Raw genomic sequence first — 10,120 nt, 5'->3', positions numbered from 1 at the left:
TATCTTATTCAACCTTTCCCTAGAATGCGGATCCTCCAGTCCCGACAACATATTTGTAAATTTTCCCTGTACTCTTTCAATCTTACTGATATCTTTCCTATAAGTCAGTGACCAGAATTGCACACAATACTCTCTAATGTCTTATACATCTTCAACATAACATTACAACTCCGGCACTCAGTACTCTGAATTATGATAGCCAATGTCCCAAAAGCTCTCTTTATGATTCTATCTATATGTCATGCTACTTTTAAGGGATTATTGATCGGCATTCCCTGATACTGATGGAATAGGGGATGTGAAGAACTTGTGTGCGAAAATAGACTCACAATAAAAGGCCAATCATGACTTACAAACCAACTCACAGACACTCTCATCCTGCCTTGGCCACGTTTCATCTTTTATTGCTACTATTTCACACATTTATATGACTGCTTGTTTTATAATAATAGTGCCAGTCTTACATAAATGTGCACCTCTCACTATATGTCAACTTTCAGGCCATGCCACTCAGGGGCTCTACTAATATTACCTTGTGACTTTATGTGCTTGATCATAAATACAGTGCCTTGAAAAAGTATTCAGCCCCTAACCCTTTGTTCACATAAATAAGTATTACAAGCAGAGATTTTGATCAATTTAACTGAGAATTTTTATTTGTGAACCACATGGTCCCTTTTTCACAGTAGAGTCCACAAAATCAGGAAAATCATAAAGCATGAAAAATTAAAATTAAAAATTGGAAATATCAGCAGTTCAAAAGTATTCATCCCCATTCGCTCAGTAATTAGCTGAATGACCTCTCACAGCTATTTCAGCCAGTAGTCTTTTTGGATAAGTCTCTGTTAGCTTTGTGCATTGTGATGGAGCAACATTTGCCCATTCCTCCTTGCAAAATTGCCCAAGCTGTGCCAGATTAGTCAGTGACCAGTGGTAGACAGCAGTCTTGTGGCCTTGCCAGAGATGTTTGATTGGGTTAGGGTCTGGAGTCTGACTGGGCTACTCAAGGATATCAATTTTCTTCATCTGAAGCCACTCTATGGTTGCGTTGGCAGTGCACTTTTGGTTATTGTCCTGCTGAAATCTGAACTTCCTTCTTAGTTTAAGCTTTCTGGCAGAAGCTAGCAAGTTTTTATCCAGAATCTCTCTGTATTTACCAGCAATCATCTTCTCATCAATTCTGACCAGATTTCTGTTTCCTGCTGCTGAAAAGCATCTCCATAGCATGATGCTATCTCTACCATACTTTACAGTAGGGATGGTGTTACCTGGCTGATGCACAGTATTAGATTTACATCATACATACTGCTTAGTGTTGAGGCCAAAAAGTTCCACTTTAGTCTCATACAACCACAAGACCTTCTTCCACATCATTACAGTATCTTGTAAGTGACCTTTTGCAAATCTTTACAGGCAAGGAAGTCTTGCTCCATCACATTGTGCAAAGCTATTAGAGACTTATCCAAAAAGTCTTCTGGCTGTAATAGCTGCAAGAGGCGGTTCAAATAATTTCTGATCAAAAGGGAGGAATACTTCTGAACTGCTTAAATTTCAGTTTTTTGATTTTTTAGTTTTTCATGCTTTAAGATTTTCCCTGTTTTTGGAGTTTTCTGAAAAAAAAGGGAACGTGATTCACAAATAAAAATGCTCAGTTAAATCAGTGCTTGTAATATTCATCTAGGTGAACAAAGGGTTGGGGGCTGTATACTTTTTTCAAGGCACCGTATACACATAAAACACAGAATAGTACAGCACAGGGACAGGCCCTTTGGCCGACAATGTTGTACTGAACCAGTTAAATTTGTAATCAACCATCCTAACTAAACTTCTCTGCCTACACGATGCCCATTTTCCTCACATTCATGTCCCTATCTAAACGCCTCATAAAGGTCTTTAACGTTTCTGTCTAAACCACCACCCCAGGCAGTGCAATACACTGGTGAGGCCTCACGTGGAACATTGTGAGCAGTTTTGGGCACCTTATCTAAGAGAGGATGTGCTGACATCAGAGAAAGTTCAAAGAAATTTTGCGAGAATAATTCCAGGATTGAGTGGCTTATCGTATGAGGAGTGTTTTATGGGCCTGTACTCACTGGAGTTCAAAAGAGTGAGGGGTAGGGGACCTATCAAATATTGAAAGGCCTTGATGGAGTGGAAGCGGAGAGGTTGTTTGCTATGGTGGAGGAGTCCAAGGTCAGAGGGGACTCAACTTCAGAATACAGGGATGTCCATTTAGAATGGAGATGAGAAGAAATTTCTTTAGCCAGAGAGTGGTGAACCTGTGGAATTCATTGTCACAGTCAGCTGTGGGGGCCAAGTCATTGGGTATATTTAACACAGAGGTAGATAAGTTCTTGTTTGGTCAGGGCATGAAGGCATATAGGGAGAAGGCAGGAGACTGGGTCTGAGAGGGAATTGGATCATCCATAATGAAATGGCAGAACAGACTCGATGGGCCAAAATGGCCTAATTCTGCTCCTGTATTTTGTGGTCTTATGTGGTGTGTGTGATTATATATACTGTGTTTTGCACCTTGGCCCCAAGGAACAATGTTCATTTAGCTGTGTTCATGTGTATGGTTGAATGACAATAAACTTGAACAGCAAAGCAAACTTGGAAGGCATGTAAGAAGTAGAAGTGATAGCCCTTACTCCACCAAATCCGCTGATCTTAGAGCCAGTGCTGCTTCCCTGCGCTGATTCCATATTCTTTAATACAATTAATATCAGAATCCATCTGGGTTGAGCCTCCACAGAGAATTCCAGAGGTTCACTGCCAGCCAGCTCCATTTTGTCTGTCTTGTGTTTTTACAACCATCAAAGTTTGGAGGGTTTTCCTATTTGTTATTATCTGGATTAGTCAAAACCTACTTAAAATCAGACCCGAAAACCCAAACTCCCGGTAAAGTAAGAATCTTTGCACTCCATATTATGTCACTCACTCTCATATTTTGCAGAGACGTTGGAGAAAATGTGATAACCAAAATACCAGAGATGACAAGGACAGCATTTAGAAAGCTGTATAAAGGTTTAGGAAGTATTCATTCGAGCTTCTAAAAAAACACAAATAGTGTGGTCTGATGATTCTTAACATGGAAATGTATTGGTCTATTCAGACGTTGACTGAATTTCATTCTGTTCTGGAAACAACAAAGTCTGACAGGATCAGGCGCATATAATTTTAGATTGGATAGAATTAAAAATACTCGGTGAGAATTGTTGATGCAGATAAAGGCTTTGTCACTGTGACTAGCAATGCTAGAGATGGAGATGTATGAAGTGGAAGAAGAATTTCTTTGACCGATAATGACCCAAAAGTCCACAGAATCTTCCAGCATGAAATAATGCAGTGGGATCTCGATGTACAAAGGCCCTCCATCATTTAACCGAAATACTAACATGCTAATTTATCATTTTTATTTTATTTAATCACAGGTGCAAGAAGCTTTCAGATGAAATCAATGTCAGAGGTTTTACTCCCAATGGTCCAGAGAGTAACATTAGCCAGATCATAGAGTCATACAGCACAGACAGCCCTCCGGCCCAACTCACCCATGTTGACTGTTTCCCACTGAGGTAGTCCCACTTGCCCATGTTTAACCCATAGCCCTCTAAACATCTCCTATCCATTTATTTATCGAGGTGGCTTTATCAACGTTGCTCTCAGAAACCACTGTTTCTGAGAGCAAAGTACAAATATACACCACCCTTTGCATTAAATGAAGGCAGTTTTCATATAAAAAATAGATAAACTCATGGAATATTATCTGTAAAACATGACCAATTTCAGTTTGTCATACGATAAAATGAAACTGTTGATGACAAACTTTTGATTAGGAGCAGGTGGGTGCCCACTATTCAGTATCAGTCACCACAATCCAAACCGTCCGAATCTGTTGCAAGCCAGTGTCCCTCAAACAGAAGTTGTTTAAATGCAGAACTGATGTAATTGGCTCAAAGAGACTCAAACATGAGAAATTCGGCAGATGATGAAAATCCCTTGCAACACACACAAAATGCTGCAGGAACTCAGCAGGTCAGGCAGCATCTATGAAAATGAATCAACAGTCGATGTTTCGGGCTGAGTCCCTTTTTCAGGACTGAAAAGGAAGGGGGAAGATGCCAGAATAAAAAGTTGGGGGGAGGGGTAGGTGAAGCCAGGTAGGTGGGAAAGGTAAAGGGCTCGAGAGGAAGGAATCTAATAAGAAAGGAAGAGGGGACCTAGGGGCAGGTGATAGGCAGGTGAGAAGGCATAAAAGGTCAGAGTGGTGAATAGATAAAGGAGGGTGGGAAAATTTGTTTACCAGAAGAAGAAGTCAATATTCATGCCATCAGGTTGGAGGCTACCCAGACAGAATATAAGGTGTGGTCTTCCACCCTGATGGTGGCCTCATCTTAGCACAAGAGGAGGCCGTAAACTGAAACGTTGGAACGGAAATGGGAATTGGAATTTAAATGAGATCTATTCTGAAATGTTGCAGAAGTAACTTTCATTCCCCGTTTGCAGACTTCCTTGTAGTCTTTGTTCAAGTCATGTTTTTCTCTAGTAGAAATTATGTATAAGGTATGTTTAGTTTATGCCTTTCTCATGAATGCTATTTATATGATGCTATGTTCCTGTAATGCTGCTCCTGCCTCAGTAAAACAGCCAGCATAGCCAAAGACCCCACCCACCCCACATATTTTCTCTTCTCTTCCATTGGGCTGCAGATACAAAAGCCTGAAAGCACCTACCACCAGGCTCAAGGACAGCTTCTATCCCGTTGTTAAAGGACATTTGATCAGTCCCATGATATGACAAAATGGACTCTTGATCCTATAATCTATCTCATCATGAATTTGCATGGCATTATCTGCCTGCACTGCACTTTCTGTGTCACTGCAATATTTTATTCCATACTGTTATTCTTTTACCTTGTACTACTTGTAATGAATTGATCTGTATGGACAGTATGTATTGTTTTCACTGTACCTCAGTGTACAGTTTGTGACCATAATAAACCTATTTTATGGTATAGGTCCATGGCATAAAAAAGGTTGGGGACCCCTGATCTATAGGAAGGAACAGTAGCCAACGTTTCGTGCCAAGACTCTTCATTGCAACTCTTGACGGTCCTATTGAAGGTTCTCGGCTGAAAAACTCGGCTCTTTTTTCCTCTCCATAGATGCTGCCTGACCTGCTGAGTTCCTCCAGCATTTTATATGTGTTACTCTGGATTTCCAGCATTTGTATAATCTCTTGTGTTGATGTTATTTGCGACAGTGCTTTCCAGTGTTTGTAATTTTTTAAAAATAAATGTGTTAGTGTTTAGGGAGAAGTGGCAATAACATTGGGTTTATATTGCTCCAGCAAAGAGCTACTACACATAGGCTGATCTTTAGAGGGACACACAAGAGAGAAGGAATTAGAAAGAGATACTGGAATGTTGATAGAATGGGAAAAGGTTCAAGTAGAATATCGCAAGACATAGGAACAGAAATAAGGATAATTGTGTCTGTTCCACCATTCCACCATGACTAATTTATTATCCCTCTCAACCCCATTCTCCTGCCTTCTCCCCATAACCCTTGCTGCCCTGGCTAATCAAAAACCTTCACCCTCTGCTTTAACTATACCCAATGACTTGGCCTCCATAGCTGTCTGTGGCAATGAATTCCAAAGATTCACCACCCTCTGGCTAAAGCAGGGGTTCCCAAACTGGAGTCCATGGACCCCTCGGTTAATGGTAGGTGTCCATGGCATAAAAAAAGTTGAGATCCCCAGTGCTGAAGATTTATCACTTCTAGCACAAGTAGGTTTCTGGGCAGATATTGAATATTGAATGTAATTCCATGCAAGCAGCTTCAGAGTTTTTCATTTTTAAGTTAGTGAGTTAATTAGAAAGGCATTATTAATTTTTGTTGGTTTGTGATTAAAATTGTCAATGATGACAAAAAAACATGCTAGTTCATGTGGTGTGCATTATTTATCAACCAATTTCGACAGTGGATTCATGCACATATCAGGCCTTGAAGTGGTTGATTAATTGTTAATCTCTGGTATTTGTCTGGCCATTTCTCACCTTGCTCTGAGTCTGGAGCTGCTTTCAGAACCTCACCTGGGAAGGTCTCTTCTGAACTCTCGCTGGCTCGTCCCGGAGGCCCTGCTGGTGTTTGAGGTGGGCCTGGCGCTCATTCTGCACAGCCACGAGCGCTAAGTGAAGTCCAGTGCACTGGAGGGTTGACGAGGAAAAGAAGATTATACGATTTGAAAAATCAACTATATCATAGACACAAGTAGAAGATAGAATTCACTGGACAGTGATATCAGTAGAGCCAGTCATTTGGGTTTCTGACAATATTGAAGAAGATTCCAGAAGAGCATCTGAAATGCTTATTCGTAAAAGTTTGGGAGCTGGGATTAATACAGGAGTCGACTCTCAGACTGACATGGATCAGATGGGCTGAATAGCCAGAAGCCTTAATGTTCAGTTCTATGACTTCTAACATCTCACCAGAGTGAGCCACACCTCTTCCCAAGAATTTTGCCACAGTTACAAACTCTGGCATCTGCAATGTCCAGCTCATAGGATCTAATCTGACCAATTATCACCCAGTTATCAGCCTAGGCCCAATAATTCTCCTTCCATTATGAGGTCAGAGTTGGGGATGTCCACAATGTTCAATCCCATCTGCATCACCTCAGTGAATTAAGGTCCTCTCCTCCCCCCCCCCCCCAAAATGCCCGCATGCAGCAAGACCTTGATAAGAGACAGCACACGAGTGTAACACCATTACAGCACCAGCAACCCCAGATTCAATTCCCATCACTGTCTGAAAGGAGATTGTACGTTCTCCCTCTAACTGTTTTGGTTTCCTCCCACATTCTAAAGACATACGCATTAGTAGGTTAATTGGTCACATAGGTGTAATTGAGTGGTGCGGTTTCGCTGGGCTAGAAGGGTCTGTTACTATGCTGTATCTTGAAATAGATTAAGTTGCAATTAATTTTCATGACATCAAAGGTATTAGAGAATGATTATCAGAAAGAGAAAGTCCATATTGTATGACAAGGGAAGGCTGATCATGATCTTTCCATGACCATGATTGTGCATGGCAAATGTTTCTACAGAAATGGTTTGTCATTGCCTTCTTCTGGGCAGTGTCTTTACAAGATGGGTGACCCCAGCCATTATCAATACTCTTCAGAGATTGTCAGCCTGGTGTCAGTGGTCACATAACCAGGACTTGTGATATGCACCAGCTGCTCAAACAACCATCCACCACCTGCTCCCATGGTTTAATGTGACCCTGATCAGAGGACTAAGCAGGTGCTACACCTTGTCCAAGGGTGACCTGCAGGCTAGCGGAGGGGAGGAGTGCCTTACACCTCCTTTGGTAGAGATGTATCTCCACCTTACCACCCAAGCCATATAAATACTGGGATTTAAAGAGCAGGTGGCAGGTTGGTTATCCTGCATCAAGTGAAGCCCCTTCTGATATCCCAGAGGCTCCCTATCACTGACAAGGCACATGTCAGGAGTGTGATGATGAATTCTCCGCTTGGCCAAATGACTGCACCTCCAACAAGTCACAAGAAGCTTGGTACTAGCCATGATGCATTAATAATGAGTTAAACTTCTACCACGTAAATCACTTTGCCTCAAACACAGTTGGCCCATCTTTCATGGAATGAGACAGGAGTGAAATATCCTCCTCATTATATGGCATAAAACATAATCAGGTTCTCACAAATCAATAAACCAATAATAAACCGATTGTTTGGAATCAAATGACCTGCCTGGTGTCTCAAAGCTGGGTGTGCCTCCACCAACGTCATCTACCGCCCCAGTACTCCTGTTCTTCCTCTCCCTCACCTTTCCCAACATCTTTTGCTCCCACCAGATTTCAAACTCACCCTCCGCTCCACGTTGACAAATACGGCACTGTGCAAACGTCTTAGGCACCCTAGCTATACATTTTTTAAAAATTGAGATACAGCATGAAGTAGGCCTTCCAGCCGTTTGATCTGCACCGCCCAGCTATCCCAGATTTAACCCTAGCTTAATCATGAAACAATTCACAATGACCTATTAACCTACCAACTGGTACACCTTTGGACGGAGGGAGGAAAAAGGAGCACCCCGAGGCAGTCGCAGGGAGAACGTACAAATTCCTTACAGATAGCAGTGGGAATTGAACCTGGGTCACTGTTACTGTAAAGTGTTGTGCTAACCGTTATGCTACTATGCCTAAGACTTTGGCACAGTACTGTATGTTAATCTACATTCATGTTTGACCCTATACTGTACTGTGCTGCTAACAGCAAAATGCTAATTTTCATAGCGTTTCTACCGTGTGTAGGTATGCCTATCACACTAATAAACAAGTTTGAGTTTCTAAAGTTTGGGATTATTGATGAAATGTTTCTGTTCAGCATCTGGATAGGTATAATTTTCTCACCTCCTCCTGTTTAGCGTGGAGCTGATGTAATTGCCTTTCCAGTTGCTCGTTCAGTTGTCTGATCTCCAGCTGAAGAGCTGCCTCACGCTGTTCCGTCCTGGCATGGAACTCGCCTGCAAAGATTCAGAAACAAGAGAAGGTCTGCAGGGTGCTGGAAATCCAGAGCAACACACACAAAATGCTGGAGGAACTCTGCAGGTCAGGCAGCATCTATGGAAAAAAAAAACCATGGGTCCTGATGAAGGGTCTTGGCCCGAAATGTCGACTATTTACTCCTTTCCATAGATGTTGCCCGACCTGCTGAGTTCCTCCAGCATTTCATGCCTGTTACAGTGAATCAGAGTCTAGATTTGGAATTGAGAAGCAAAGAACAGCGTTTGAGATACCGGGGAGCTGGTGCGAAGGCTGGACTAACCATTCTGCAGCACAGTTTTCTCCTGCCCTGTGGCCTCAGTGACTTGCTTCTGTAACGTGCCTGCAGTTTGAAGAAAAGGATTAGTGTCGTCTTGGAGCGTTTACAGCATGGATACTGCTCTTCAGTCCAATGGAAACACACAAATTCAACTCATTAATAGATTTCAGTTTTATTCCAGACATTTGTTCACCATGCAAAATGTAACATTCTATAAGATTGGCTCCCTGTTCTGTAAGATTATGATATCATTTAACATAGAACATACGTTCTTTTAGCCTACTCCAAGATCAATCTAACCCTTCCCTCACACATCATCTTCATTATTATGCGCTGTATCGTACGACATGGGCGATCATGGGTCTTCCTTCTCTATCCATGACTGAGATTGAAAATGAACAAGCCATGATTAAATGATGCAGCAGACTCAATGGGTCAAATGGCCTAATTCTGCTCCTATATCTTATTGTCTTATAACCATGATTGTTCCTGCAAATTTTTCTATAGAAGTGGTTTCCCATTGGCTTCTCCTGCACACATGGCCCTGAATTTTCTATCGTCTGTGTCTACCTAAAAGTTTCTTAAATGTTCTTAATGTATCTGCCTCTAGCACCATCTGATCCTGATAAAGAAATTCTCATTAACTTTTGCAAAAATTCTCCCAAGAAGTATTCGGATGACACTAACCAACATCCCAACTCCTAATAGTAACCATCAGATATCTCTGAGACCGTCAATCCAGGTCCCAACTAGCGATAAGTAACCCTCATCACCAAGACTAGCATTACAGCTCCCAGCTGGCAGTAACCAGCAGTGATCATCGAGCTCACAGAGCAGCATTTGCTGGGCTCCTGTAGTATCCAAGCTCTGAAATCTTTCCAAAGCAAGGCAAAAATGATCCAAGCCATGCATATTGTGTGTCACTGATATGATGCATTGGGTTGGTGAGTATCACCACAGGGGCCAGTCGCATTCGCATGGAAATTAATTCATCAGAAACCCAATGAATAAAGGGAAAATTGGTCTATCCTCCACCCCATTGTGTCCATCATGGACTGTGTGTATGGATTTAGGTTGGTATGAACATAAAACATAGAGCATTACAGACCCTTCATCCCACAATTTTGTGCCAACCCTCTAACCTACTCTAAGATCAATCTAACCCTTCCTATATAGCCCTCCATTTTTCTAACACCCTTGAGCCTATCTGAGAGCATCTGTGGAGGGAAATGGACACTTGATCTTTCGGTCCACAACCCTTCATCAA

General features: G+C 41.9%; 2 protein-coding genes across 5 annotated transcripts in view; one reads left to right on the top strand and one right to left on the bottom strand.

The window, feature by feature from the left end:
* LOC132380962 (TRAF3-interacting JNK-activating modulator-like) overlaps positions 1-10,120 on the bottom strand; it is a 47,755-nt gene that overhangs the window by 11,219 nt on the left and 26,416 nt on the right. Inside the window, exons 12-14 of one of the 2 annotated variants that reach the window (XM_059949993.1) lie at positions 8,857-8,916; positions 8,442-8,554; positions 6,062-6,211 (exon numbers count right to left, since the gene is read on the bottom strand). In XM_059949993.1, coding sequence (XP_059805976.1) covers positions 6,086-6,211; positions 8,442-8,554; positions 8,857-8,916 — 299 coding nt within the window. In that variant the 3' untranslated portion in view covers positions 6,062-6,085. The remainder of the gene's footprint in view (positions 1-6,061; positions 6,212-8,441; positions 8,555-8,856; positions 8,917-10,120) is intronic. The other variant, XM_059949992.1, reaches the window with a different exon arrangement.
* c25h1orf74 (chromosome 25 C1orf74 homolog) overlaps positions 1-10,120 on the top strand; it is a 37,331-nt gene that overhangs the window by 16,284 nt on the left and 10,927 nt on the right. Inside the window, exon 3 of one of the 3 annotated variants that reach the window (XM_059950000.1) lies at positions 5,018-5,942. The exons of 1 other annotated variant lie outside the window; for it this stretch is intronic. In XM_059950000.1, the coding sequence (XP_059805983.1) occupies positions 5,018-5,050 (33 nt within the window). In that variant the 3' untranslated portion in view covers positions 5,051-5,942. Of the gene's footprint in view, positions 1-4,709; positions 5,943-10,120 lie in introns of those variants that run through there. One more of the 3 variants, XM_059949999.1, reaches the window with a different exon arrangement.

Source organism: Hypanus sabinus, chromosome 25 (assembly GCF_030144855.1).
Source record: "Hypanus sabinus isolate sHypSab1 chromosome 25, sHypSab1.hap1, whole genome shotgun sequence".
NCBI lineage: Eukaryota > Metazoa > Chordata > Chondrichthyes > Myliobatiformes > Dasyatidae > Hypanus > Hypanus sabinus.
Note: the sequence above shows the minus strand (reverse complement) of the source record. Positions and strands in the feature narration are given on the sequence as shown.